Consider the following 24,157-nt stretch of genomic DNA (forward strand, 5'->3'; position numbering starts at 1 on the left):
GACGTCACCAGCCAATCCGACCGGGCTTACCGGGAGTGGCGGCTGGAGCGGCCAATGACTGCTGAGGGCGGGGAAAACGCGGCCGGTGGTTGGCCGGCGAGGGAGGGGGCGGTGCTTTGCTGGGCCGCGCGCGGGGCGGTTGGGTTTCCGCTTCCGGCCGGGGCTGGGCCTGGCTCCGGGGCTGGGGCTCCGTCCCGCAGCAGCCATGAGCTTCGGCTTCGGGTCGGGCGCGGCGGGCAGCGGCTTCGGTTTGGGCACACCGAAGACGACCGGCACCACGGCCACGACGGGCTTCTCGTTCTCCACGCCCGCCGCTTCGGGGGGCTTCAGCTTCGGCAGCACGGCCCAGACGCCGGCCAGCAGCCAGCCCTTCTCCTTCAGCAAGCCGGCCGCCGCCACGCAGCCCCCCAGCTTCAGCTTCGGGACGCCGACCACGGCGACTGCGGCTCCCACAACCACCGTGTTCCCTCTGGGGTGAGGGGCGCGGGGCCGGCGGGCCCCGGGGAGGGGGTGCTGGGCGGCCCTGGGCGCTGGGGAGCACTGGCAGGGGCTGCCCAGATGGGCTGTGGAGGCTCCTTCTCTAGAGACATTCCAACCCAGCTGGAGGAGTTCCTGAGTGCCCTGCTCTAGGTGGTGCTGCCCTGGCAGGGGGGTTGCACTGACTGAGCTCTCCAGGGGCTGCCCAGATGGGCTGTGGAGGCTCCTTCTCTGGAGACATCCCAACCCAGCTGGTTCCTGTGTGCCCTGCTCTAGGTGGTGCTGCCCTGGCAGGGGGGTTGCACTGGCTGAGCTTTCCAGGCCCCTCCCAGCCCTTGAGACTCTGTGTTTCTGTGGGCGATGCCCCTGGGAAGTGCAAGTAATTACTGCAAGTAATTCTCAGGCAGCAAACCCCTTACTCTTGTGCCCCAATTGACTGGAGCACTCTGGGAAGCATCTTTAGTGCAATGTGTTTGTGTCAGTGCTGCCTTTTTTCAGATGGGCATCGAGAATGAGCTGTTTCACATTTTGGTCTGTAATTGGGGTATGGATGCTTGCATGAAGAAATGATACAGCTTTGTGTCTCAGCATGAAACATCTTGTCCTTTGATCCAAATGTGGAGCACTCAGAATGTTTCTTCAGCCAAGTAGGACCATTTTGTCCTTGGGAGGGACTGTAAGCTTGGAAGTGATTCTTCCAACCTGCTGTTGTTGAAGCTTGCCAGATGGGAGCATTGGGAAGGGAGCTGCAGTGGGGACTGGCACTAAGAGTTAGTTGAAAAATATAGTCTTATATAGAAGAAGTGCAAAAGGGGATGTGAGAGCTGAGAGAGTAAGCAACTTCACTTACACTGCTATAAATGTCTTCTGGTGCCTGGCTGGGTGAAGGTAATTTAAGAGGGAGTTAGTATAAAGAGACTGAAGAGGACTTCAGATGACAAGGGTTGTGGTGTAGACATTGCCAAACTTGCAACACACCCCTGACTGAGTGCATGGCCTTGGGAAGGGTGATTTCTGCTGGCAGCAAACTGTTAGAAAGCCTTGAAATTGAGTAGATATTCATCTCCAACAGATTGGCTTCTTTTCTTCTCTAGGATGAATGCACCAAAGTTAAGCTTTGGAGGCAGTGCTGCAACACAAGCTACTGGAATCGCAGGGGGCTTTGCATTTGGTAGGTCTGCACCAACCAGCGTGGCCTCGAGTCAAGCAGCAGCCCCTACTGGCTTTGTGTTTGGATCTGCTGGCACCACCAGCAGCAGCAGCAGCAGCACCACCACAGCTCAGTCTGGGACAACTGGAGGATTTACTTTTTCCAGTGGTAGCACAACTCAGGCTGGCACAAGCACCTTCAACATCGGCACCGCAGCTCCCCAAGCACCATCCACCGGGCTGACCTTTGGGACAGCAACTGCTGCCACCACTGCTGCCACCTTGGGAACTGCAACCCAGTCAGCAGCCCCCTTCAGCCTTGGGGGACAGACCACAGGTGAGTGCCAGGGCTTCAGATGGCTGCTGTAGTCAGGAAGCCTGTCAGCACAGAGGATAGCTGGGGATGGTGTGGAGATCCACAGAGTCTCAAGGGCTGGAAGGGGCCTGGAGAGCTCATCCAGTGCAACTCCCCTGCCAGGGCAGCACCACCTAGAGCAGGGCACACTTGAGACATTCCAACCCAGCTGGATGAGTTCCAGAGAAGGAGCCTCCACAGCCCATCTGGGCAGCCCCTGCCAGTGCTCCCTCACCTCAACAGGGAACAGCTTTGTCCTTGTGTCTCTTTGGAACCTCAGTTTGTTGTCTCTTGTCCTGTCACTGGCCATCCCTGAGCGCAGCCTGGCTCCAGCCTCCTCACACCCACCCTTGATGCATTTGTAACCATGAATTAGATTCTGGAGCCTCCAGCTGCTGCTGGTGACAAATGAAGCTGCAGTTGATGGGTTTTCTGAAATGCTTGCCTGGGGTCACCTGTGATGAATGACAACTGCTGGTGAGCCTTTGGGTTTAGAGAGTGAGGCTGAAATAGTTCTGCCAATGTGTGTAGAAAGTGCTTGTTGCATTTGAAGCCCTTCTAAAGTGTTTTGGATGGGTTTGCTGATGCAGAGGGAAGGGGCTGGCAGTGATGGGGAGGAGGTGCTGCAGGATGAGCCTGGCCCACAATGCCAAAGGTCACCTCCCTGATGGCAGGAACCTGCCTCCTCCTGCAGAGCTTTTGGTCTACTTGTTGGTGACAGTGCCTGCCTTGGAGGGAAGGTCAGCAGCTCTGGGGCAGGGTGATGCTTGTCTGTGTCAGCATTATTCTTGGAAATCTTTTTTACACAATGCCTGTGTTAGCTCCAGTTCATTTCTGGGACAGTACAAGAGTACTTACCACACCAGCTCCAGAGGGAACTGCTGCAGAGAGGCCAGTGCAGGGCCACCCAGATGCTCGGGACTGGAGCATCTTCCTCGTGAGGAACGGCTGCGGGCCCTGGGGCTGTTCAGGCTGGAGAAGAGGAGACTGAGGGGGCAGCTCATTCATAGTTCCAAATCTCTCACTGGTGGGTGAGTGCTTGGGGCAGCACTTTCCTTCTGTTGTATCCAGTGCCAGGACAAGGGGTGATGGGATGAAGCTGCAACACAAACAGTTCCATTGAAACATAAGGAGAAAGTGTTTCAGTGCTGAGGTGAGGGAGCCCTGGCCCAGGCTGCCCAGGGAGGGTGTGGAGGCTCCTGCTCTGGAGCTCTTCAAGACCCTCCTGGCCATGTTCCTGTGTGAGCTGATGTAGGTGGGAGCTGCTTTGGCAGGGGCTTGGGCTGGATGAGCTCTAAAGGTCCCTTCCAACCCCCACCATGCTGTGAGTCTATGACTGAATAACATTGTTTTTCTTATACTCCTACCCCTTCTACCTTGACTGTTGTGATCAGCAGAACCCACAGTGTCTCTGTAGTAAAACAACTGTAATTTCCATTTCCTTCTGCTTGTTGCAGGTCTAAGCTTTGGATCATTGACTTCAACAGCAGCCACTAGTGCACCCACAGCAACGCTGACTGCCAGTACCAGCCAGGGACCTACTCTGGCCTTTGGAAGCAAACCTGGAGGTAGGAAATTGTTTCAGGAAATAATTACTTGAGACTTGGTGAATCTGCTGTCCTTCTGGGAATAGTTTTCTAAGCTGGAGTCTGGTAATGAGCTAGAAGTGCTTGTGAATTTGCAAGAGCATCAGTGATCTGTGGCAGTTCATACAGCCATTCACCTGAGCATCCCATGCTTTTGATTGTGTTCCCTGTGCCTTGTTCTCTTCTGTAATTCTTGCTTGAGTGCAGTGGGAAGGAGCCAGGGGTTTCAGGGGTACACTGTAATAAAGATAAGCCTGAAGTAGAAAACGAGGAGGAGTAGTTTGAAGCCCTTCCATCCTCAAAAGCCTGGTGGAAATGGGCAGATGTGTGTCCCCTCCTCAGCACGCCTCTTCTGAAATGGGTGAGAGCTTGCTGTGGTCTGGTTGTACAAGGTAGATGCTTTTTCTTTTTGCAGTAACATCCACAGCTGCCACAACTGCAGCCACCACCACAACCTCCATTCTTGGCACAACAGGGCCTACCCTGTTTTCATCTATAGTGAGTTCTTCAGCACCGACGTCGTCTACCGCCACAGGCCTCTCACGTAAGTCACAACATGCAGGTTTCATCTGTTAGGGGAATAAATGAGCAGCATGGTTGGTGGCAGCTGGTAGTGGTGGAGCTGTAGATGCTGGGGTAATAGAGAATTCAGAAGACCAGCTCTTCTCACTGTTTGCCACCTCCCCTCTTTGCAAACTGTCTTCAAAGGTGAGGCGTGAGAGTTTTGTTTAAGCTCAAGCACACTTTAGATTCAGAGTGGGCAAGCAACACAGGGCACTTTTAGCTGTTTTGGTGTTTCTCTGGGTAGTACCACCACAAATTAGCTTTCTAGTGGTGTTTTAGCTACTGTCTTGTTTTAGCTACTTGTCCTTGAGTCTGGTTATGTCAGTCCTTGACTCTTGCATTAAGTGTTTGCACGTCTTTACAGTGGCCTGGGATGGTAGAGATGCAGGGTGCCAAAAACAAATATTCCCACTACTATGTGCTTGCAAGTTTCCCTGCTAATAACTGGCAAGTTTCCTCTTGCAAAATGAGTTTCATGGCAGCAAGTAGTGTCAGTTTTCTGATAGCTTTAAAGGCAGTAGCCCAGGTTTGAAGACAGTCCTAACAGCTCCCTTTCTGAGTCTTCAGTGAGGCATTAACACTTCAGTTTCTTTTGATTATGGAAACTAGCTACAGCCAGTGTTGCTCTTTACCAGGGTTAATGCTACTGTTCCATACACCATGCTGTCCTACCCCTACCTCTAAGAATTTAGGCAGCTGCTCCCAAGGCCCTTCACAAGTTTTATGTTAAAGCCATGCTGATTATGTTTAGCTGATGAGCTGCTGCAGTTTGTAGATGCCACGTGCAGCAGTTTAATAACTTCTGTTTTGCCTAGCACTGCAGCACTTGCATTGCTACTCTAATTCCAAAACTGACCTTAATCTTAGTGTTTAAGAATGCTTTTAAGCAAGTGGGTGTTCTCTGTTTATCGGGGTATCTGAAATTTGTTGTTAGATGCTAATAGGGGGGTTGTTCCCAGGCAGCTGAGATGTGACCAGGGTGTTTCCTGTAGTATGTGCAATGGTATTGCTTTAGCTGTAGGCTTGTGCAGAGATTGCCTTTGCTGCCTGACAGTGTCCAGAAACCTTGGCTTCTCTTAGCATTTGATAGCAGTTAAATGTTAGATAATTCCAAACAGGTAAAGAGAAGCAATGGTAGCTTGGCACCAGGGTTGATAAAGTTGCCTGGAAGAATAACAATGATCCTCCTTAACACAAATACAGAGCAGACAGAGATGGGTGAGCAGGCAAGGGTAGAGCTTTTCAATGGGATGCTGTGTTTAATGGGTTATGCAAACTCTTAATATTGTCTTCTGTTTCCAGTTACTGCCCCTTCCACTGGGACAGCCAGTCTTGGATCACTTGGCTTTGGACTGAAGGTTCCTGGAACAACAGCTGGTACAACAAGCACTGCCACTAGTAAGAACTAGATGCTGCAAGTAGCTGAAGAGAAGGGAGCTCCACTAATGGGGCCACACTAATGTAGCAGTGCAGCAGTTCTAATTTCCAATGCTCTCCACATCTTTCCCTGATCCTCTTTTCCCATCTCCCCAAAGGCACAGTTACCTATGACTTCTGAGAGCCTGGCCACACACAGCAAAGGGACTGGGTTGAAGGAAGGCCCCTGGGCTTTGATGTTTAATCTGGATCAAGTCAACTAAATAGATTGACTGCCCCTGTTCTGGCCTGCCTGTGTAGTACAGAATTGCCCTGATGGATGAGGGAGAGGTGTGCAGATGGGGGAAGGGAGAGGGACTTTTAGGGAGAGAGGTTTTATGATTCAGTTACACCCCATTCATCTGTTTCTTCCATATGATGAGTTCTGAAGTGTTGGGTTTTATTAACTCTCCTTCAAAAGCAAACAAAGCAGAGATGAGTGCTGTTTGTGTCAGCCCTCGTGTGAAAACCTGCAGTGGAATCTGCTGCTGCACAGTGCTTGGGTTTGGGACTGCACATCCTTTCCTGCATGGGGTTACCAGTCAGTTTTCAGCATGATGACATGGCTGCTCAGCTCTCAAGGTCTTTCTCAAGCTTGTTTCTGATGTGACTGTGAAGAGTTCGAGCTCGGTGCCTAAAAGTGCTGTGTGAGGGGCTGACAGTAGCGTCTGATGGCTGCTCTTAGTTTTGTGAAAACCTGGAGATCCCATCTCTTGCCAAGATGCAGGAGAGGAACTGGGTTTGCTGGTAGTTGTTAGGTCTAATAGTAAAACATGAGACTGAGAGGGATGTGTGGGCAAATGTCCAGGGCTGCCAGTTCCTCACTTTACTGGAACTACTAGCTGGGTATGTACAGTGCACTGCCTTTGTGTCAAGGTGCCCTTCATTCCCTTCCTGGCAGACATAGGATTTGCTTTCTGTGTAAGGGACCTATTTGAGTTCGTATTGCCCAGTGTTTGGAAGTGTGTGCTGGCCTGTTCTCCATGTGTTGTTAGATAGCAGATGTGTCCTGTTGCTTGACTTGCATCTCTTCTTTCAGGCACTACTACTGCTTCTGGCTTTGCTTTGAATCTTAAGCCATTAACTACAACTGGTGCCATTGGAGCTGTGACTTCTGCAGCTGCCATCACCACCACCACAGCCAGCAGGTGAGTGTGTTCCAGCCAGCCCCTGCCTCTTTGGAGGAGAAGCTGTTATTAGTGATGGGATCCTGGGGGAGAAGCAGGGATCTTGTCACCTTTATAGTTTGGTGTTTGATCTTTTTGCCTTTGTGGCACTTCCTCCCAGTGCCCCTCCAGTGATGACTTATGCCCAGCTGGAGAGTTTGATAAACAAGTGGAGCCTGGAACTGGAAGACCAAGAGAAACACTTCCTCCACCAAGCCACACAAGTGAACGCCTGGGATCGGACGCTGATAGAGAATGGAGAGAAGGTCAGGCAATGTCCAGAGGAACCTGATTTTGCTTGCTTACATCCTTAAAGGCCATCAGGGTTAGAGATGCAACATCTAGTGGGACTTTCCCATCTGTATTTTACAAGCAGAATTGGATCTGTGTGCTTTTAAAAGACTCGCTTGTGTGTCTGTACTGGGCTACAGGCACTGAAACTTGGAAGTCTGTTCTGTGAGCTTACACCATGCTAACAACTTCCCTTAGGGTGGAGCTTTCAAAGCCAAACTTCCACTGTTCCATTTCTGGTCTGGAGATCTTTATGGAACCATTTCTTGTGTCTGGTAGACGTTGGTATGGTGCTGGCTTCCTGTTCCACCACTCTCACGAGTTCACTTTGGAGTTTCACAATGTAATTAAGTGTCTTGTGTTTCCAGATTACTTCATTACACAGAGAAGTAGAGAAAGTGAAACTTGATCAGAAGAGGTATGAAACTATGAACACTTGATGGTATTGTTTGCTTTTTGCATGCTCCTGTGTTTGTGGTGTGGCAGATGTAGAGCTCACAGAACTTTTGAGTTGAGTAGTTAATGTTTTTCCTTTTCAGACTGGATCAGGAGCTAGACTTCATTCTGTCACAGCAGAAAGAGCTTGAAGACTTGTTGACCCCTCTGGAGGAGTCTGTGAAGGAACAGAGTGGGACCATCTACTTGCAGCATGCGGATGAAGAACGGGAGAGGACGTAAGGCAGGAAGCTCCTTGGAGCGTGTGATGAGCAGGCTGATGTGGTGGGGATCAGTCAGCAAGAAGCAGTGTTGGGATACATAGAATCATAGAATGGTAGGGGTTGGAAGGGACCTTTAGAGATCATCTAGTCCAACCCCCCTGCAGAAGCAGGTCAACCTAGATCAGGTCACACAGGAACATGTCCAGGCGGGTCTTGAAGACCTCCAAGGAAGGAGCCTGCACAACCCCTCTGGGCAGCCTGTTCCACTGCTCTGTGCAGTATTGATCCATCAATGGCCTTTGTCAAATATGTAATCCTGTTTTATGCATGGCAACTTAGATTTTATGCATTAGAAACAGGGGAGTGGTGACTGGAAACCCTCGAGTGGGCATGAAGAGCTCTTTAGCTGTTGGGTCTAAAATGGTCTCAGAAAACTGGTGATTATTTAGCTGGTGTGACTGGGAGTGGGTTTGCTGAAGTACAATATTCTGCCCTTTGTTCCCACATGTTGTGCAGCTTTAAACTGGCTGAAAATATCGATGCTCAGTTGAAGCGGATGGCACAAGACCTGAAGGACATCACTGAGCACCTGAACACATCCCGAGGCCCAGCAGACACCAGTGACCCGGTAAACACCACCTTTCCTTGTTTGTTGGTAGGAGACAGAGGATATTGAAACAGTTCTAACTCTTCCATTTGTCTGAATGGAATGCATGGTGAATGCTGCTTGTAGCTTTAACCTTGGAGGAGTAGTTTGTCCCTGAGTTGGATCTCTTCTGGGTAAAACTACTCTGACACAATCCAGGCTGACTCACCTACTTGCTCTGCACTCCTCTTAAGAGTTTTCAAGGTCTTTCGTTCTGGTGTGAACTCTGGTTATTTGCTTGTCTAATTTTACCCTGGATTACAACTTGTTTTAGAGGCCTGTCTCAATGTTGATGTGGTTACCTCCTCCACTGCCTGCATCTTTCTGGGGCAAACCTAAATCTTGTTCAGGGTGCCATCTGTAGCAGCTGATCCTTTTTCCTCACACTGCTTTTGTATCCTCATGAAAACAAGATCTGAATTACCAGCTCTTTCTGATTATGTATTAAATGGATCTCAATATTCCTTGAGGGTTTACTGAGAAGCTCTTTTTCAGACACAATTTCCCTTCAGTGTTGCAGACTTGATTCTGGTTTTTTCCCCATTCCTTTTTGCTTTTGCCACCTCAAGCCCAAGATGATTAATGTGGTGATGGTTCCTATGTCTGAATTGGAATTAGCCTAAAGCCACAGGTGTGTGCTCTAAGCCAGTCTGTTTTCTTGATGGTAAAGAGAAGCAAAGCAACACAGTTGCTGCACACTTCCCTGGGAAGGTGGCTGCTCAGTGAGTGGAGCTGTACATATGAGAGATCTGATTGCATCACATTCCAAAGGCAGGGACAGGCAGGCTGGCTTTTACTGCTTTTAGATTTTATGTAGTGTAACAAAGGACTTGTACCTTCTCTTTCTCTTCAGCTTCAGCAGATCTGTAAAATCTTGAATGCTCACATGGATTCACTGCAGTGGATTGACCAGAACTCAGGTGAGTGTCATCCTGCAGCTCTTGGGGAATGTAAATAGAAGGTAGCATGTGTTTGAAGTGGGTTTGGAATGTGAAGGAGTTTCTGAAGATCCCTGAGGAGTCTTCTCCTCACCTCCAATGACACTGTCCTTTCTGTGCTCAAAATCTCTTGATGTGCATTAAAGGCCTCTGCTGAGAAGTAATTCCTGGCAACTGCTACTGTTTCACAAAAAGCACTGCTTGCAGTGCCTCAGTGCAGAGCAGAGGACTGAAAAACCCTGTGCTGTGTTTTCTCAAGCTAAGGGTGAATATTTCAGCTTCTAAAATGTTTGTGAGTAGGAAAATTGGTGAGGGATGTGTGTGTGTGTGGTGAGTGTTCTCTGCTTCCCCCTCCTTCAGCAAGCCCCCTCCAGGCCAGCCTGAGCAGCAGGCATTTATCTGCAGGTGTGGAAATGGCACAGAAGTCGTGGGAGATGAAATGCAAAGCAGGAGATGCACTCAACAGTGAAAACTCGATGGTGTAGTTACTGTTGTTTCTTGTCCTGGATTCACCCTTTACTAGTATACCCCGGTGCCATACCCAATCAAGAAAGGAAGTTTTCGGAAGGGAGCGCCTCCTTGTGAGGGATTCGGGAATTGTGCACGGGTTTGGTGTGATGTTTGCAGCCACAGGGGGGCGTGGCAGAACAAAGCAGGACAAAGCAGGGCTCCTCTCACCAGCACGGCATCCCTCTGCCTGCCTGCAGTGCTGTGAAAGTGCCCGCTCCCAGTGCACTTCTAGAGCGAAAGCGGGCATCCTGCTGTGTTCAAATAGGAGTGTTGGCTTAGGGCAGGGACTGAAACATATGTGTGAACTTTCCCACATTCCAAACCTGCCTTCACTGGGAAATCTGCTGCAGCTCCTGTGGCAGCAGAATTCTGACTTTACAGAACATGTGTGCAAATAGCAACCTGCTTCCTTTAGATTTCCCTAGAAGGGAGACCCATTTTTTCCTGCCATTCAGTACCAAAGAAGCTGCCTTATCAGTTAACAGTGATTCATTGTGTTTGCTGGGAAATGTACAACTAAAGGAAGAGTTGAGCTGTGGTTCACCTTCAAACAAGAAGGAAGCAATATGGCTAAGAAATTGCAAGGTTTTAAAAGAGGTTAATGCATCTCCCTGCTTCTGTGGGGTTCTTGGAGAGGAGCTTCTGTTGCTGTGTGCACTTAGTGGAAAAATGATACCATGTTGGGGTAAGCCTTCACACAGCCTGGGAAGGAAACATTCCTTAACTTGCTTTTGTCTTAGGAAACCAAATCAAAACCCCACAAAACTAGAACTAGGACATCTGTGCTGTAGGTGATATTACCAGGTTTATCTCCTGTGGAACACCTGCAGGACTGTTTCCCAACAGCCAGTTTCTGGGCACACTCATATTCACAGAGTCTCAAGGGCTGGAGGGGGGCTGCAGAGCTCATCCAGTGCAACCCCCCTGCCAGGGCAGCACCACCTAGAGCAGGGCACACAGGAACCAGCTGGGTTGGAATGTCTCCAGAGAAAGAGCTTCCACAGCCCATCTGGGCAGCCCCTGCCAGTGCTGTCTCACCTCAACAGGGAACAACTTTGTCCTTGAAAAGTGACAAACTGAAATGTGTTGCTTCATCTCTTACTGCCATATTCTGGGTTTGGCATGCTGCACAACATAAACCCCAGCCTGGACTGGCTGTCTCCAAGCCCCAGGCTGTAACATCATGCTGTGGCCCTGTTGGAGAGCCTTTGATAAGCTTTCACAGAATGAAATTAGAAATTGCCTTAGCTTGTGCCCGGGATGTTTTGTACCTTGCCATGACTGGTGCATTTAAACTTGCTGATCAGTCAATGTCTTCTGTGTATCCAAAGCAGAGATGTGCAAATAACAGCTGATCTGTGTTGTGGCTGCTAGTGCTCTGCAGCCTTTCTGTGCACTCACACCATCCTCCTTTTTGCTGGATATGCAGTGTACAGCTTGTTATGGCTGTGTGACACCCTGCCAGAAAATGTCTGTATACTTCTCACTGCCAGTCAGTGGGGTCTCAACCAGCTTCAGAATTGGGCACAGAGGAACCTGCTGAGGTTCACCAAGGGCAAGGGCAGAGTCCTGCAGCTGGGGAGGAACAACCTCCTGCACCAGGCCAGGCTGGGGGTGACCTGCTGGAGAGCAGCTCCAGGAGACAGACCTGGCAGTGCTGGCTGATAAGAAACTGCCCATGAGCAGCAACGTGGCCTCGTGGGCAAGAAGCCAATGGCAGCCTGGGGGCATCCAGCAGAGTGTGGGCAGCAGGGCCAGGCAGCTTCTGCTCCCCTTTTCTCTGCCACATCTGCTGAGGCCTCAGCTGGAGTCCTGTGCCCAGTTGTGGGCTCCCCAGCTGCAGAGGGACAGGGAACTGCTGCAGAGAGGCCAGTGCAGGGCCACCCAGATGCTCAGGGGACTGGAGCATCTTCCTTGTGAGGAAAGGCTGCGGGCCCTGGGGCTATTCAGGCTGGAGAAGAGGAGACTGAGGGGGCAGCTCATTCATAGCTCCAAATCTCTCACTGGTGGGTGTCAGGAGCTTGGGGCAGCACTTTCTTTCTGTTGTCTCCAGTGGCAGGACAAGGGGTGATGGGATGAAGCTGCAACACAAACAGTTCCATTGAAACACAAGGAAAAACTGTTTCAGTGCTGAGGTGAGGAAGCCCTGGCCCAGGCTGCCCAGGGAGGGTGTGGAAGCTCCTGCTCTGGAGCTCTTCAAGACCCTCCTGGCCATGTTCCTGTGTGAGCTGATGTAGGTGGGAGCTGCTTTGGCAGGGACTTGGGCTGGATGAGCTCTAAAGGTCCCTCCCACCCCCCACCATGCCGTGATTCTGTGTTGGTTTTTCCTCCTTCGTGCCCTGTCAAATCTGAGTGACTGTCAAAAGCCAAATGCTTTTGGTTCCCCCTTTGCAGACTGAGCTGTGCAGGTTGTGTGCCAGGGTTGCCTGTGTGCTTAACCCCCTGTTTCTCCCCCAGCCGTGTTGCAGAGGAAGGTTGAAGAGGTGACAAAGGTGTGTGAGAGCCGCCGCAAGGAGCAGGAGCGCAGCTTCCGCATCACCTTTGATTAAGAGACTCCAAGTTTAAAGGATTGACCTAAAAATAATACCCCAGAGAGTCTCCTGGATCTGGATGTCATATGATCTGGGCTTGTTGTTTTTTCCTTGCAATAAAATGTGGTGTTTTTTCCATAGCTGGTCTTGGAGGTGTGTGAGTGGAATTCCTCCCTCCCCTGGGAGGGACTGTGTGACATTGGCTGTGCTCTTTGTTCTGGCTGCACACAGACAGGTGAGACACACAAGTGCTGCCCTTGAGGGGTTTCAGCAGGATGTGACACAGCAGCTGAGCTCTCCTGGACTTAAATGTAACTCAAATCTGTTCAATCAGGACTTCAGAAGCTTTTATTCAGGTCCTTACAGAGACAGTGTAACAAAGAGCTGTCTCCAGCAGGAGCTGCAGAGACTCAAATGCCTCTCCTTGTCTGGCTGGAGTTTATGTTTAGATCAGGTATGTTTCCACCTCTGACAGGGGGCCTTGGTTTTGTGCTTTTGGCAATAAACTGCTCTTGTGCTGGTCCCTGTCAGCAGAATTCCTACACACTGAGAAGTGTTGGATGCAGTGGGTGGTTGGTGATTTGGTGTGCTGCAGCTTGTTGATTCCCAAGGGTGCAGGGAAGTGGGTGGTCAAGAAGTCTGCTGGGAAGAGTTAAGAGACAGCCACTACTTTTAGCTCAGGTGTGATCACACTGCACATTCCAAGGTGTCCTTACTAATAGAGGGAAGTGAATGATCCCATATTTAGCAGAGCTGCCCTCCCACTCAGCTCTGTGCTTTATGTTGCTGCAAAATGCTGGAGTGCAAATAACGTGTAAATGGGCTTTACTTTGTCTTTACCTTCCTCTGCCTGCACCCCTTTTGTCTTGTGTACCCCAAGAAAAGCAAAGAGAAGAGTGGCTTTCTAGAGTATGGGACTGACTTCAATGACACAACTGGAGTTGTTTGTTAATTGGGTGTGGGGTTTTGTTTTCTTTTTTACTGTGAGCAGATTTCATCAGCAGCTTCAAAGGAGAGGGAGGGATGTGGATGCTTGTCCTAGTTTTGGCTGGAGTAGAATTGATTCAATCCCTAGTAGCTGCCACAGGCTATGTTTTGGATGTGGTGTGAGAATAAAGTTGGTAACACACTGATGTTTAGCTAAAGTACTGCTGGAGTGAAGGACTTTGCAGTTTCCTGTGCTGTGAGGGAGGAGATGCACGAGAAGCTGGGAGGGAGCATGGCCAGGAGAGCTGAGCCCAGCCAGCCACAGGCTATTCCATGCCCTGGGCCATCAGGGGCAGTGTGTGACCTGGGGGAGCTGCTGGGGCATCGCTCAGCACCTGCATCGGGCACCACTCGCCTTTCCTGTGCTGTAGTTCCCTTTTTGTTACCTCCCTTTTCCTTACACTTATGACACTATTTGGTTTCACTTCAATGACTACATCGCCTTGCCTCAGCCTGGGAGCTTTAGGGGGGGTTTATTGCGCTGCGGGGGGAGCCTGTGCCGCGCTGCCCGCACACCGCTGCTGTGCCGGGGGAGCGCTGCCGGAGGGCCCGGGCCCCGCCGCGGCTTCTCGGGGGGAGCGGGGCCGTGTCCCCGCACGGGCGGCTGCAGCAGCGCGGCCCCGAACCCCCTGAACCGGCGGCAATGCCCTGAACCCCCTGAGCCGGGAGCAATGACCCGAACCCCCTGAGCCGGGAGCAATGCCCCGAACCCCCTGAGCCGGCGGCAATGCCCCGAACCCCCCGAACCGGGAGCAATGCCCCGAACCCCCTGAACCAGGAGCAATGCCCCGAACCCCCTTGAACCGGGAGCAATGCCCCGAACCCCTTGAACCGGCGGCGATGCCCCGAACCCCCTGAACCGGGAGCAATGCCCCGAACCCCCTGAACCGGGAGCAACGCCCCGAACCCCCCTGAGCCGGGAGCAACGCCCCGAACCCCCTGAGCCGGGAGCAATGCCCCGAACCCCCTGAGCCGGGAGCAATGCCCCGAACCCCCTGAGCCGGGAGCAATGCCCCGAACCCCACGAACCGGGAGCAACGCCCCGAACCCCCTGAGCCGGGAGCAATGCCCCGAACCCCTTGAACCGGGGGCAATGCCCCGAACCCCCCCGAACCGGCGGCAATGCCCCGAACCCCCCGAGCCGGCGGCGGGGCCCGAACCCGCTGCGCCGTCTCCGCGGCCCGCCCGGCCCTGCCGCCACCCGCCTCCCAGCGGCCCCTGCGCCGCGCCCGGGCCGCGCTGCGGCGGCGGCGGGAGAGGCCGCAGCCATGCGGAGGTGCGGGGCCGTGCAGAGGGTGCGGGGCCGTGCGGGCGGTGCGGGGCCGTGCAGAGGGTGCGGGAGTTGCGAGGCCGTTGCCCGCTGGCTCCGGGCGCGGTGTGGCGGCGTGTGGCGGCGCCGGAGCCCGGCCGCGCTGAGCCTCCCCTCAGGTGCCGGCGCGGCCCGGGCCTTCAGCCGGCGCCTCCGCGGGCCCGGCGCAGCCGCGGGGACGGCGAGGCCGCGGAAAGCTGCTGACTGGGAGTCCTCTGGAACCGGGCCGTGTGGGCCCGCCGCCGGGGCAGCGCCGCCTCAGAACAGCTCCCCGGGCCGCCGTGGCTGCCCTCGCAGCGGCTGAGCGGGGCCGGGCCCGGCGGCTGCTGCCCGTGGCACCCCAGGGCTCGGCGGCGGCCCGCGGCGTGGCAGCACCGCGTCCCGCAGAGGCGTGCGCGGGGCTGGGTGCCGTGTGGGACTCTGCCAGGCTGGCTGCCTGCCTCCTGGCGCCCAGGGAGGGAAAAGGAAGCTTTGTATCGAGTGCTGCTGCTCGAATTCACTGTTTCTCTTTGCCTCTACATTGTATTCTCTTGACTCATTTGAAAGCAGCAGCTGTCCCAAATCTGTTGTTTTTTCCAGGTAACGTTAGTGGGAGCTGTGGTTGAGCAGTCTTGGTGTCTTGCTGCCAGTCAGGGGCTGTACCAGCGCTGTGTTTTCAGCAGTGCTTCCCCGTTGCCTCACTGACCATCTCGGTGCTGTGCTCTTGTGCCTCAGGGTCAACAGCAGCCTGTCCAGCGATGAGCTCCTCCTGGAAGACTTGGAGACAGAAGGAGAGAGGCAGCTGAAGAGCCTCCTTCACCAGCAGCTCGATACCACGGTCTCCATTGAGCAGTGAGTCCTGGTGTGGCCCCAGGAGTGCTGCCAGGGGGTGCTGGGGAGGGTCTATGTGAGGGGCAGCAGCAGTGGTGCCCCACTGATGCCACCTCGCCAGAGAGATGTTGGGTGCAGGCTGTTGTCAAAGGTTACAGCAACACAAACGGTTCCACTTGAACACAGAAAGTCCTTTGGTGCTGAGGTGAGGGAGCCCTGGCCCAGGCTGCCCAGGGAGGGTGTGGAGGCTCCTTCTCAGGAGGTTTCCAACCCCACCTGGACACGTTCCTGTGCCCCAGCTCGAGGGGAACCTGCTTTAGCAGGGGGTTGAGCTGGAGCAGCTCTGCAGGGCCCTTCCAACCCCTGTCATTCTGTGCTGTGCAGACCCTTCCTCCTTTGCCAGGCCTGCTGCCCAGACACCCCAGCAGGAGTTAAACACTCTGTGCTTGTCTCCTGGGGCAAACGCTGGTGGTTGTGAAGACAAATGATCTGCCTGGGCCAGACACAGGAGTGAGCTTCTAGGCTCAACAGCTTGTGCCCCACCAGAATGATCTTGTTTGTATCTGCTGGTTTGGTGTTGCAGTGTGTGCAGGATGTGTCTCCTGGCCTATGGTGCTTGGAAAAGGGTCAGGAGAGCGTGGCTCAGCTGTGCTTGGGAAATCTCTGCCTAGGTGCAGCAGCCCTGAGCATGACTGGGACGATAGGCTTGCCCTTTCCTCCAGTCTTTCAGTGCCGAGTTGCTCCTGCTGTTCTTGATGCTGTTGCATCCAGCAGAGTGTGGGCAGCAGGGCCAGGGAGCTTCTACTCCCCCTCTACTCTGCCACATGTGCTGAGGCCTCAGCTGGAGTCCTGTGCCCAGTTGTGGGCTCCCCAGCTGCAGAGGGACAGGGAACTGCTGCAGAGAGGCCAGTGCAGGGCCACCCAGATGCTCAGGGGACTGGAGCATCTTCCTTGTGAGGAAAGGCTGCGGGCCCTGGGGCTGTTCAGGCTGTGGAGAAGAGGGGACTGAGGGGGCAGCTCATTCATAGCTCCAAATCTCTCACTGGTGGGTGTCAGGAGCTTGGGGCAGCACTTTTTCTCTGTTGTATCCTGTGACAGGACAAGGGGTGATGGGATGAAGCTGCAACACAAACAGTTCCATTGAAACATAAGGGAAAACTGTTGGAGTGTTTGAGTGAGGGAGCCCTGGCCCAGGCTGCCCAGGGAGGGTGTGGAGGCTCCTTCCTTGGGGGTCTTCAAACCCACCTCGACACGTTCCTGTGTGACCTGATGTAGGTGGGAGCTGCAGGGGGGTTGGACTGGACGAGCTCTAAAGGTCCCTCCCAACCCCTCCCATTCTATGATGTGATATGATATGATATGATATGATATGATATGATATGATTCTCTTGCTTTGGGTTACAGGTGCAAGTCAAAGCGAAGATGCTTCGCCCCTGCAGCTTTTTACAAGCCTTTTGGGGAGGAGGCTGCAGGAGCTCTGAGCCTGTCTCAGTTCCAGGCCCTGCAGGAGACCGACAGACAGACGGCGTCTCTCCGGGAGCTGGGGCTGTCGGACGCAGAGATCCTGCTCTGGAAGAACCGGGACTCAGCAGGGAAGGTAGGCACCTCTGCTCAGGGCTCAGCCTGCTCGCAGCCCCCTGGCATCCTGGCACACCATGCACATCCTTTGTGAGCCCTCTGGGAATGAGCAGAGCATGCCTCTAGGCCAGCGTGATCCCACATTTCTTCTGGCCTGTTTGCTTTGCTGGACGGTCTGTGGTGGAACACAGCAAGACCTGGCTAAACTGCTGCCTCTGCCTTGATGCTCTCAAGCAAATCATTTCACCTGTTTTTAGCTGTGTAAGAAGGGTTCACAGGCTGGAAGAGGAAAAGGAGGAAATGTTTCAAAGCACCTCAGCCTCCTTGTTTCTGGATGCCATGGCTGGCTTGGGATAGCTGTCTCCAGGGAGGGTTATGTCCATTCTTCTTGGGGCTTGCAGGTGTTTCAGGGAACTTGAAATGTCCATGTGAAAACAGCAGTGCAGGGCTGTGAGACCAAGTGTACCTCTCTTTGGGGACAGTTTGTAGCAGAGCAGTGCCAAAGCAAGTTTCTCCCCTTCCCCCACCTTCACCCTTTCACGTTCCAGAAACAAGAGGCTTTGGGGATTGTCCTGTGCCAAGTGCTCTGGAGCATCTTGATCTTAGTTTTGTAAACCAGAGGGTGCAAAATAGGATCTGAGTTGACCCTTGGCTTTCCTCTGTCTCTCCTCCTCCTGAACAATAGCTGTGTGCAGGAGGAAGCATCTGTGGTAATCATGGGTTTGCCTCTTGTCAGCTGAAGTCATGACTGTCTGTGGTGTGTAAGTGCAGCCCCAGCCCTGGTGTGGCCAGCATTCAAGCTTGGTGGTGCTAATTTAGAGTGAAAACTGATGTCAGCAGCAGCAGCTCTTGTATTTGGTGTGAAATCACTTCTGGGATGTTTAGAAATGAAGGTTATCATGGAAAACACTGTTCTGACAGAAAGAACCAGTGGCATTAGGGTACACCTTCTACAGCTCCTGAAAGAAGAAGGATATTAGGAGAAAAATCCCAGGTCAGGCAGTGATGTGCAGCTTTGTGTGAGAAAGCCCTGAGTGAGAAATTCCAGCAAGGAGGAATCAGCTGAGACAGAGAGGACTTCAGATTGTGCTGGAGCTTGCAGCAGAGGACTGAGTGCAGGCTCCTCTTATTTTCAGCTGCCAAGTTGCAGCTTTGTTGAAAAGAAAGTACTACAAATGATTTCCTGGAATTGCTTTTCTATATAAACAGTCCTTTGTGCCCCCAGGGAAGCTCTGAAATGGTGAATGGAAGCCTTACCAGTGTGGGCTCGAACAGGTGGGTGGAAAGGGAGAGGTACCCTGGGAGGGTGTTTGTCAGATTGTGCTGAGTGCAGGGAGAAAGCCTGGCTTCTTGCCTGAGGCAGAAGGGTCTGCCACAGTAAATCTTGAATTTGAGAAAGGGAAAGCCACCTACAGCCCTGTAAAAGTGTGATCTCTGGCTCCTGACAGAGGTGGATGGGGGAACAGAAGTGCCCCTGCAGAAGCTGCCTGTGTGTCTCTGTGCTGGGCAGTGTGAGCCTATGGTGAGTCCTGGCCCCATGCAGTGGGGTTGCTACAGGAATGCCAGGCTCACTGTGAGCTCTGTGCTGCAGGAGCTGGCTGCTTTCTGGGAGCTGGCTCATGTGAAGCTGGGCAGGGCTTTAGTCCTCAGCATAAACCTGCCCTTGGGTGCCAGCTGGGGTCCCCACTCTTCAGCAGGTCACAATCTCTCAGTGACGCCAGGGTCATCGACCAAAAGCTTGGTGGAACCTGGAGCTCCTGATTGCTGTAGGTGTGGTAAGTGCCAAGGGGGGGGATGTGGAGTTGCTGTAGGTGACCTTAGAAAATGTCTGTGGCTGGCAGAGGCAGAGGTTGCTGGGACAGAGGGACACAGGCAGCATCAGTGAGGCCAGGGAAAGGAGAGCAGCACAGCAAGGTCAGGAGAAAGAGGCTGTTTCTCCCCTCGAGGACTGAGGCTTGCTGAGCAGTTGTATTTCTGCCCTACCCCTGCAGTAACAGCACCTCTTGGTGACCTGCTCTTTAGGGGCTGGTCCCTAGTTGCACTTGCTGCAGGGCTGAAGGATGTGAAGTTGACTGTCTGAGCCTCTGCAAAGGAGGTACGTGCTGGATCTGAGCAGAGCTGTGCTTGTCTTGCAGGGCTCTGGGCTGGGAGCTGCCCCAGAGGCCACCCAGGACCGACTCCAGGCCATCCAGGAGAAGATGGAAGAACGTCAGCGCATCCTGGCTCTACCCCAGAGGTTTGCTGGCAGCAAGCAGCTGAGCAGGAGGGAGATGGAGATTGAAAATGCCCTCTTCCAGGGAACAGACCGCCACTCCTTCCTCAGGGCGCTCTACCACGAAGGTTTGTGGGCTCAGGGCTGTTCCTGCCTCTGCTCCTGCTTGGAGAGCTGAGGTGTGTGGGAGTCCAAGACATTTCTGTCTGGCCTTTTGTCCCTGAAGACATGGTTCTGTTTTGGCTCTGTGTGGGAGGAGATATTTTCCTCTCTTACATAAGCAGAGTGGGCTCTGGGAAGGATTGAATGCAGAGGCCTGTGCAGTCTGTGGAGAACGTGGCTGGCTGGAGCTCAGCCCCAGCTGGGGGAGGGAGAGAGCACTGGGGCTGTGCCGTGGGACAGAGCTGAGGGGCCTGCATGGGGTGAGAGATCCCCCTTCTCTGACTGCAGTCTCACAAGGGTGTGAAGGAGGCAAAGGCACAGAGCAGGGAAGAGCAGGAGTGACTTGTTGAAGGCCCCTCCCAGTATCTTTAGTGGAATTGGGGCCCAGTTGCTGGTTCCCAGTACTGTGTCTGCAGGATGACAGCACTTCTCATCCCAGCACTATTGGCCCCAAGCCTGTGGCTTCATCCCCCTTTTCTGGATGGAGAATCAAGTGTTGTCCAGAGATGGCAAAAGCTGCTCCAGGCTGCTTTACCTGGAAAACGTGGGCATGAGGCTCCAGCCCAGGCTGGGGGTGTGTGTAAGACAGTGGATGCAGGGGAACTTCCACACTCCAGCTCTTAACTCCTAAAACACTACTTTGATCAGTGTTGATGCTATCCAAGCTGACCCAGTGTCCTCTGGCCCCTGCAGCCTCCTTTGGTGTCAGTGGTGTGGCACTTAGCAAAAGCAAAGGCAGAGAGGTTGAGGCTCATAGGCTGGGAGACACCCCTCTCACTTCTGTCCTCGTGTCCACTAGATTAAAGGACATTCACTGATCAGTCCACACCATGAACCTTCTTTAAACTCAGGAGCTTAATCTGATGTTGTCCCTGGGAGCCAAATGTTGACATTCTAAATGCATCTGGGCTGCCCTGTTGTGGCAGGGTCCTGCTGCCCAGTTGGGGAAGCTGCTGGCCATCAGGCAGTGGGCACTGAGCACTTGCATTGTGCATCATTTGTTTGGGGGTTGCCTTGTTTTCCTGTTCCTTTTTTCCTTATTTCTCTCTGTTACATTTATTGTCATTAGTTGTATTGTTACTATTAGTAGTAACTGGGACTGGAGCATCTTCCTTGTGAGGAAAGGCTGTGGGACCTGGGGCTGTTCAGCCTGGAGAAGACTGAGGGGGATCTCCTTAACACAGCCATTTAAAAGGTGAATGTCAAGAGGATGGGGAGGCACTTTTTTGCTGTTGTCACAAGTGACAGGACAAGGGGCAATGGACATAAGCTGGAACACATAAGTTCCACTTAAACACAAGGAGAAGCTCCTTTAGTGCTGAGGTGAGGGAGCCCTGGCCCAGGCTGCCCAGGGAGAGTGTGAAGACTCCTTCTCAGGAGGTTTCCAACCCCACCTGGACATGTTCCTGTGCCCCCTGAGCCAGGGTAACCTGCTTTAGCAGGGGCTGGGGCTGGAGCAGCTCTGCAGGGTCCTTCCAGCCCCAGCATTCTGTGACTGCATGAAGGGCCTGGTTGGCAGATCCATGGAGGTTGGATTGGAACAGGGCCTCTCCTGGCTGTGTCTCTTCCTGCAGCGTGTGAGTTTTACCAGGTTCATAGTGGTAGTCACATTACTCTGTTTGTGTGTTGTGGATTAGATGACACTCAGAAGAGGGTAACAGATGAAAGGGATCCCATGGTTCACCTGGAGAGTGTTTACCAAGAGCTGCTGAGCAAGAAGTTACCTGAAGACCAGCCTACCAAGAGTGACCCATGCTTGTGCCCTTCCCTGGCCCCACAGGGGCCTGTGGCTGAGGAGTCATCACTTCCAGAGCAGGAAGAGCAGACAGCACAGCCAAGAAGTCCCAGCCTTCCTGCAGCAAAGCCCCACCAGCCCCCTCCAAAGCACGTGGTTATCGAGGAGCCTGTGGAGTTTGTCCCAGAAGAGGAGATTTGCAAGAACCGTCTGTCAGAGGAGGAGCTCCGGAGCATTCCCAGGTTCTCATCCTACCAGCCTGGGGAGCCCAGCAAGGTGTGTTGATTTGAACCAGGCCTCATTCTTCTTCCACTCTAGCGTGCCCTGAAGCTGCCTCAGCAGGCAAAGGCTTCTTTTTGCTGTTGCCTGGAGGGTGCTTGGTTGGTGCTCACAGCCAAGAGAGAGCAGCTCCTACTCTGGGAGGGGAGGAGGCCTTCAGCTCTTGGGGGGAGGTTGCCCAGGCTGGCAAAGGGCTGTACTTCAGCCCTTCCTGGCTCTGGCCAAGATGTGCTCTCCCTGTTTGGGCCTGACTGACACCAGCTGTGACTTTACTCAACCTGTGTTTAACTGGTAGCTGGAGCTTGTTGTGTTTTACAGATAACTGGGCCAGTCAGCACTTGGCACAGGCCAGCATGAGGCCTTGAGTCCAGAGCTGCCTTTCTCCCTGCACCCTCCTGTCCTGCAGGCTGCAGCTGGCACGTGGGTGGGAGGGCTCTGGGATGGCAGAGGGGCTGTATCTCCTACCTCTGGGCCCTGCAGACTCAGGAAGGTGTTTGCATGGCCCAGGCTGGCTCACCCTGGCTGTCTGTGGAACAGGTGCTGTACTTGAAGAACCTGGGCCCTGGGGTGAGGGTGAAGGACCTCGTGTCCTTGTTTGCTCGGTTCCAGAGGGACGACAGCCCGCCCATCCAGTTCCGCCTGCTGAGCGGCCGCATGAGGGGCCAGGCCTTCCTCACCTTCCCTGGTGAGTCCCTGCCTCTCTTCCTCCCTCATCCATGAAGGTACCACATTTTCCCACAGGGCACTGGGCTGGCCACAAGCCTCTTCTCCAAGGAGATAGAGAAGACACCTTACTCCCTCTTCTTCCTATCACATTGAAGTCTTTTCCCTGCATTGAATTGTCTGCTTGAGGGCAGGAAGGCTCTTCAGAGGGCCCTGACCAGGTTGAGGGCAGTGGGTCCTGCCCTTGGGCCACACCAACCCCAGGCAATGCTGTGGGATTAGGGATGTGTGGCTGGAAAGCTGCCCAGGGGGAAAGGACCTCAGGGGGCTTAATTGACAGTGGCTGAACATGAGCCAGCAGCGTGCCCCAGATGGGCAAGAAAGCCAAGGGCATCCTGGCTTGGATCAGCAGGCCCAGGGCAGGGATTGTCCCCTGGGGAGGCTGCAGCTCCAGGGCTGTGTCAGTGCTGGGCCCCTCACTCACTGCCACAGGGACACTGAGGGGCTGCAGCATGGCCAGAGCCGGGCACAGAGCTGGGGAAGGGGCTGGAGCACAAGGGGCTGGGGAGGGGCTGAGGGAATGGGGGTGCTGAGCCTGGAGATGAGGAGGCTAAGGGATGACAGGAGCACTCTCTGCAGCTCCCTGAAAGGTATTTGGGCATTGGTCTCCCAAGTAACAAGTGATAGGACAAGAAGCAATGGCCTCAGGTTGCACCAGGGGACGTTTGGGTTGGATGGTAGCAAACATCTCTTCACAGAAGTGATTACCAAGCCCTGTCCCAGGCTGCCCTGGCAGGTGGCTGAGGTCCCATCCCTGGAGGTATCTGAAGCCATGTAGATGAGGCTGTGAGACAGAGGTTAGTGGTGACAGTGGCAGTGCTGGATTAGCAGTTGGGCTCCACGTTAAAGGCCTTTTCTAACCCAAATGATTCCGTGAAGAGGATTCCAAAGAGAGGGGATGCAGCCTGTTGGTGCTGTTTCTATTGAGCACATCCCTCTGGCTGGAGAACCCATCAGTGTAGTGTTTGGTGCTGCCCTGAGCCAGGAGCCTGGTGTGAGCAGCCCCTGTGGCCGTGGCAGCACCGGCTGTATCACTGTGCCCGCTTTGCTCTCGTTGCAGACGTGCAGTCAGCACAGGCTGCCCTGCTGCTGGGGAATGGCTACAACCTGCAGGGGAAGCCACTGGTCATTCACTTTGGGAAGAGCAAAGGGCACTTGTCAGAGGCTGACTCTGCCATCCCCTGCTCATCTGCTGGAGAGAAGCCTCCTGCCACCTAAGGGATGGAGAAGTGGGAGCCTCCTGGATTTGCATGGGCCGTGGGAATTCCCTGGCTGCAACTGGGACTGTTGGGAGTTACCATGCATCTCTAAGAAGGGAAGAGGGAGAGCTGGGCACTGAGCTCTTCCTTGAGAGAGCTGGGCACCCTCCTTACACTGCTGGAGTGTACTGGCTGTTTCCTCCTGTCCCACGTGTGTCTCTGCCTTCTCAGCCCGTGGTGGTGAGGAGGGAGGGGAGGGGTGATGTAAATACATGTATTTATTGTGATACTTCCTTTGTGTGTCTTCATTCAACTTTGTCCTGCCCAAGTCTTGCAGAGGCAGCTGTGCTCCACCATGGTGCTGCAGGGCTGTATGAGCAGCCTAGGCCTGGCCCCTGCTGGAAGCTGCAGTGACTGCTGTGGAAGCTGGTGGGGCTGCTGCTCCATCTCCAGTGGCAGCAGACAGGTTGTTTTAGGACAAGAAGAACAGCTGCCCCTTTTGATCCTTACACTTTGGCTGCACAGGTATCTGATGACACAGGTACTTTATGATTGCAAATACATCTTGGCTCCTTGCTGTTGATCTCTAGGAAGGCCTATGGTGTGGAGGATGGGCTGCCATGGTGGCAGGCAACGTGGCTGATCTGCTGAGCTGTTCTAGTGCTTTTTGTGAGCTAATGTCATACACTTCCCACAGTATCCCAGCACTCCTGGGAGAGCAACATCTGAGCTCTTGGTGATGGTGGCTTTCCCAGCAGAGCTGAGTGCCAGCCTTCCTCTGTGCCCCTAAATGCAGCCTTGTGGAGTGGAGGAATGTTCCCAGGAGCTGCTGGTTTTCTCTCTCCTCTGTGTTTGAAACAATACCCACAGGTACA

The 24,157-nt window shown here is 53.5% G+C and overlaps 2 protein-coding genes across 2 annotated transcripts; both read left to right on the forward strand.

The window, feature by feature from the left end:
- The first annotated feature begins 156 nt into the window (after positions 1–156).
- Positions 157–12,428, forward strand: LOC133626641 (nuclear pore glycoprotein p62-like). Its single transcript, XM_062007036.1, has 12 exons — positions 157–474; positions 1,572–1,963; positions 3,439–3,549; positions 3,983–4,111; positions 5,434–5,529; positions 6,587–6,695; positions 6,835–6,979; positions 7,373–7,422; positions 7,544–7,678; positions 8,180–8,291; positions 9,163–9,229; positions 12,215–12,428. The coding sequence occupies exons 1-12, from the start codon at positions 206–208 to the stop codon at positions 12,304–12,306; spliced, it is 1,707 nt and encodes a 568-aa protein (XP_061863020.1). The 5' UTR covers positions 157–205; the 3' UTR covers positions 12,307–12,428.
- A 2,059-nt stretch (positions 12,429–14,487) lies between these two features.
- Positions 14,488–23,569, forward strand: LOC104553871 (RNA-binding protein 41). The gene is made up of 7 exons (XM_062007037.1): positions 14,488–14,551; positions 15,299–15,415; positions 16,799–16,991; positions 19,108–19,312; positions 20,984–21,357; positions 21,898–22,045; positions 23,144–23,569. Exons 1-7 carry the CDS (start codon positions 14,544–14,546, stop codon positions 23,299–23,301), a joined length of 1,203 nt encoding a protein of 400 aa, XP_061863021.1. The 5' UTR covers positions 14,488–14,543; the 3' UTR covers positions 23,302–23,569.
- Positions 23,570–24,157: the final 588 nt, after the last annotated feature.

Source organism: Colius striatus, chromosome 13, assembly GCF_028858725.1.
Source record: "Colius striatus isolate bColStr4 chromosome 13, bColStr4.1.hap1, whole genome shotgun sequence".
Taxonomy (NCBI): Eukaryota; Metazoa; Chordata; class Aves; order Coliiformes; family Coliidae; genus Colius; species Colius striatus.

What these genes read in the sequence shown, in the direction of transcription:
- LOC133626641 (XM_062007036.1), top strand. Translation starts at nt 206, where the DNA reads ATGAGCTTCGGCTTCGGGTCGGGCGCGGCGGGCAGCGGCTTCGGTTTG. An exon ending in TACAACAAGCACTGCCACTA is followed by an intron (nt 5,530 to 6,586) that starts GTAAGAACTAGA and finishes CTCTTCTTTCAG; the next exon opens with GCACTACTACTGCTTCTGGC. An exon ending in GTGGATTGACCAGAACTCAG is followed by an intron (nt 9,230 to 12,214) that starts GTGAGTGTCATC and finishes TTTCTCCCCCAG; the next exon opens with CCGTGTTGCAGAGGAAGGTT.
- LOC104553871 (XM_062007037.1), top strand. An exon ending in CAGGGCGCTCTACCACGAAG is followed by an intron (nt 19,313 to 20,983) that starts GTTTGTGGGCTC and finishes GTTGTGGATTAG; the next exon opens with ATGACACTCAGAAGAGGGTA. An exon ending in AGCCTGGGGAGCCCAGCAAG is followed by an intron (nt 21,358 to 21,897) that starts GTGTGTTGATTT and finishes TCTGTGGAACAG; the next exon opens with GTGCTGTACTTGAAGAACCT.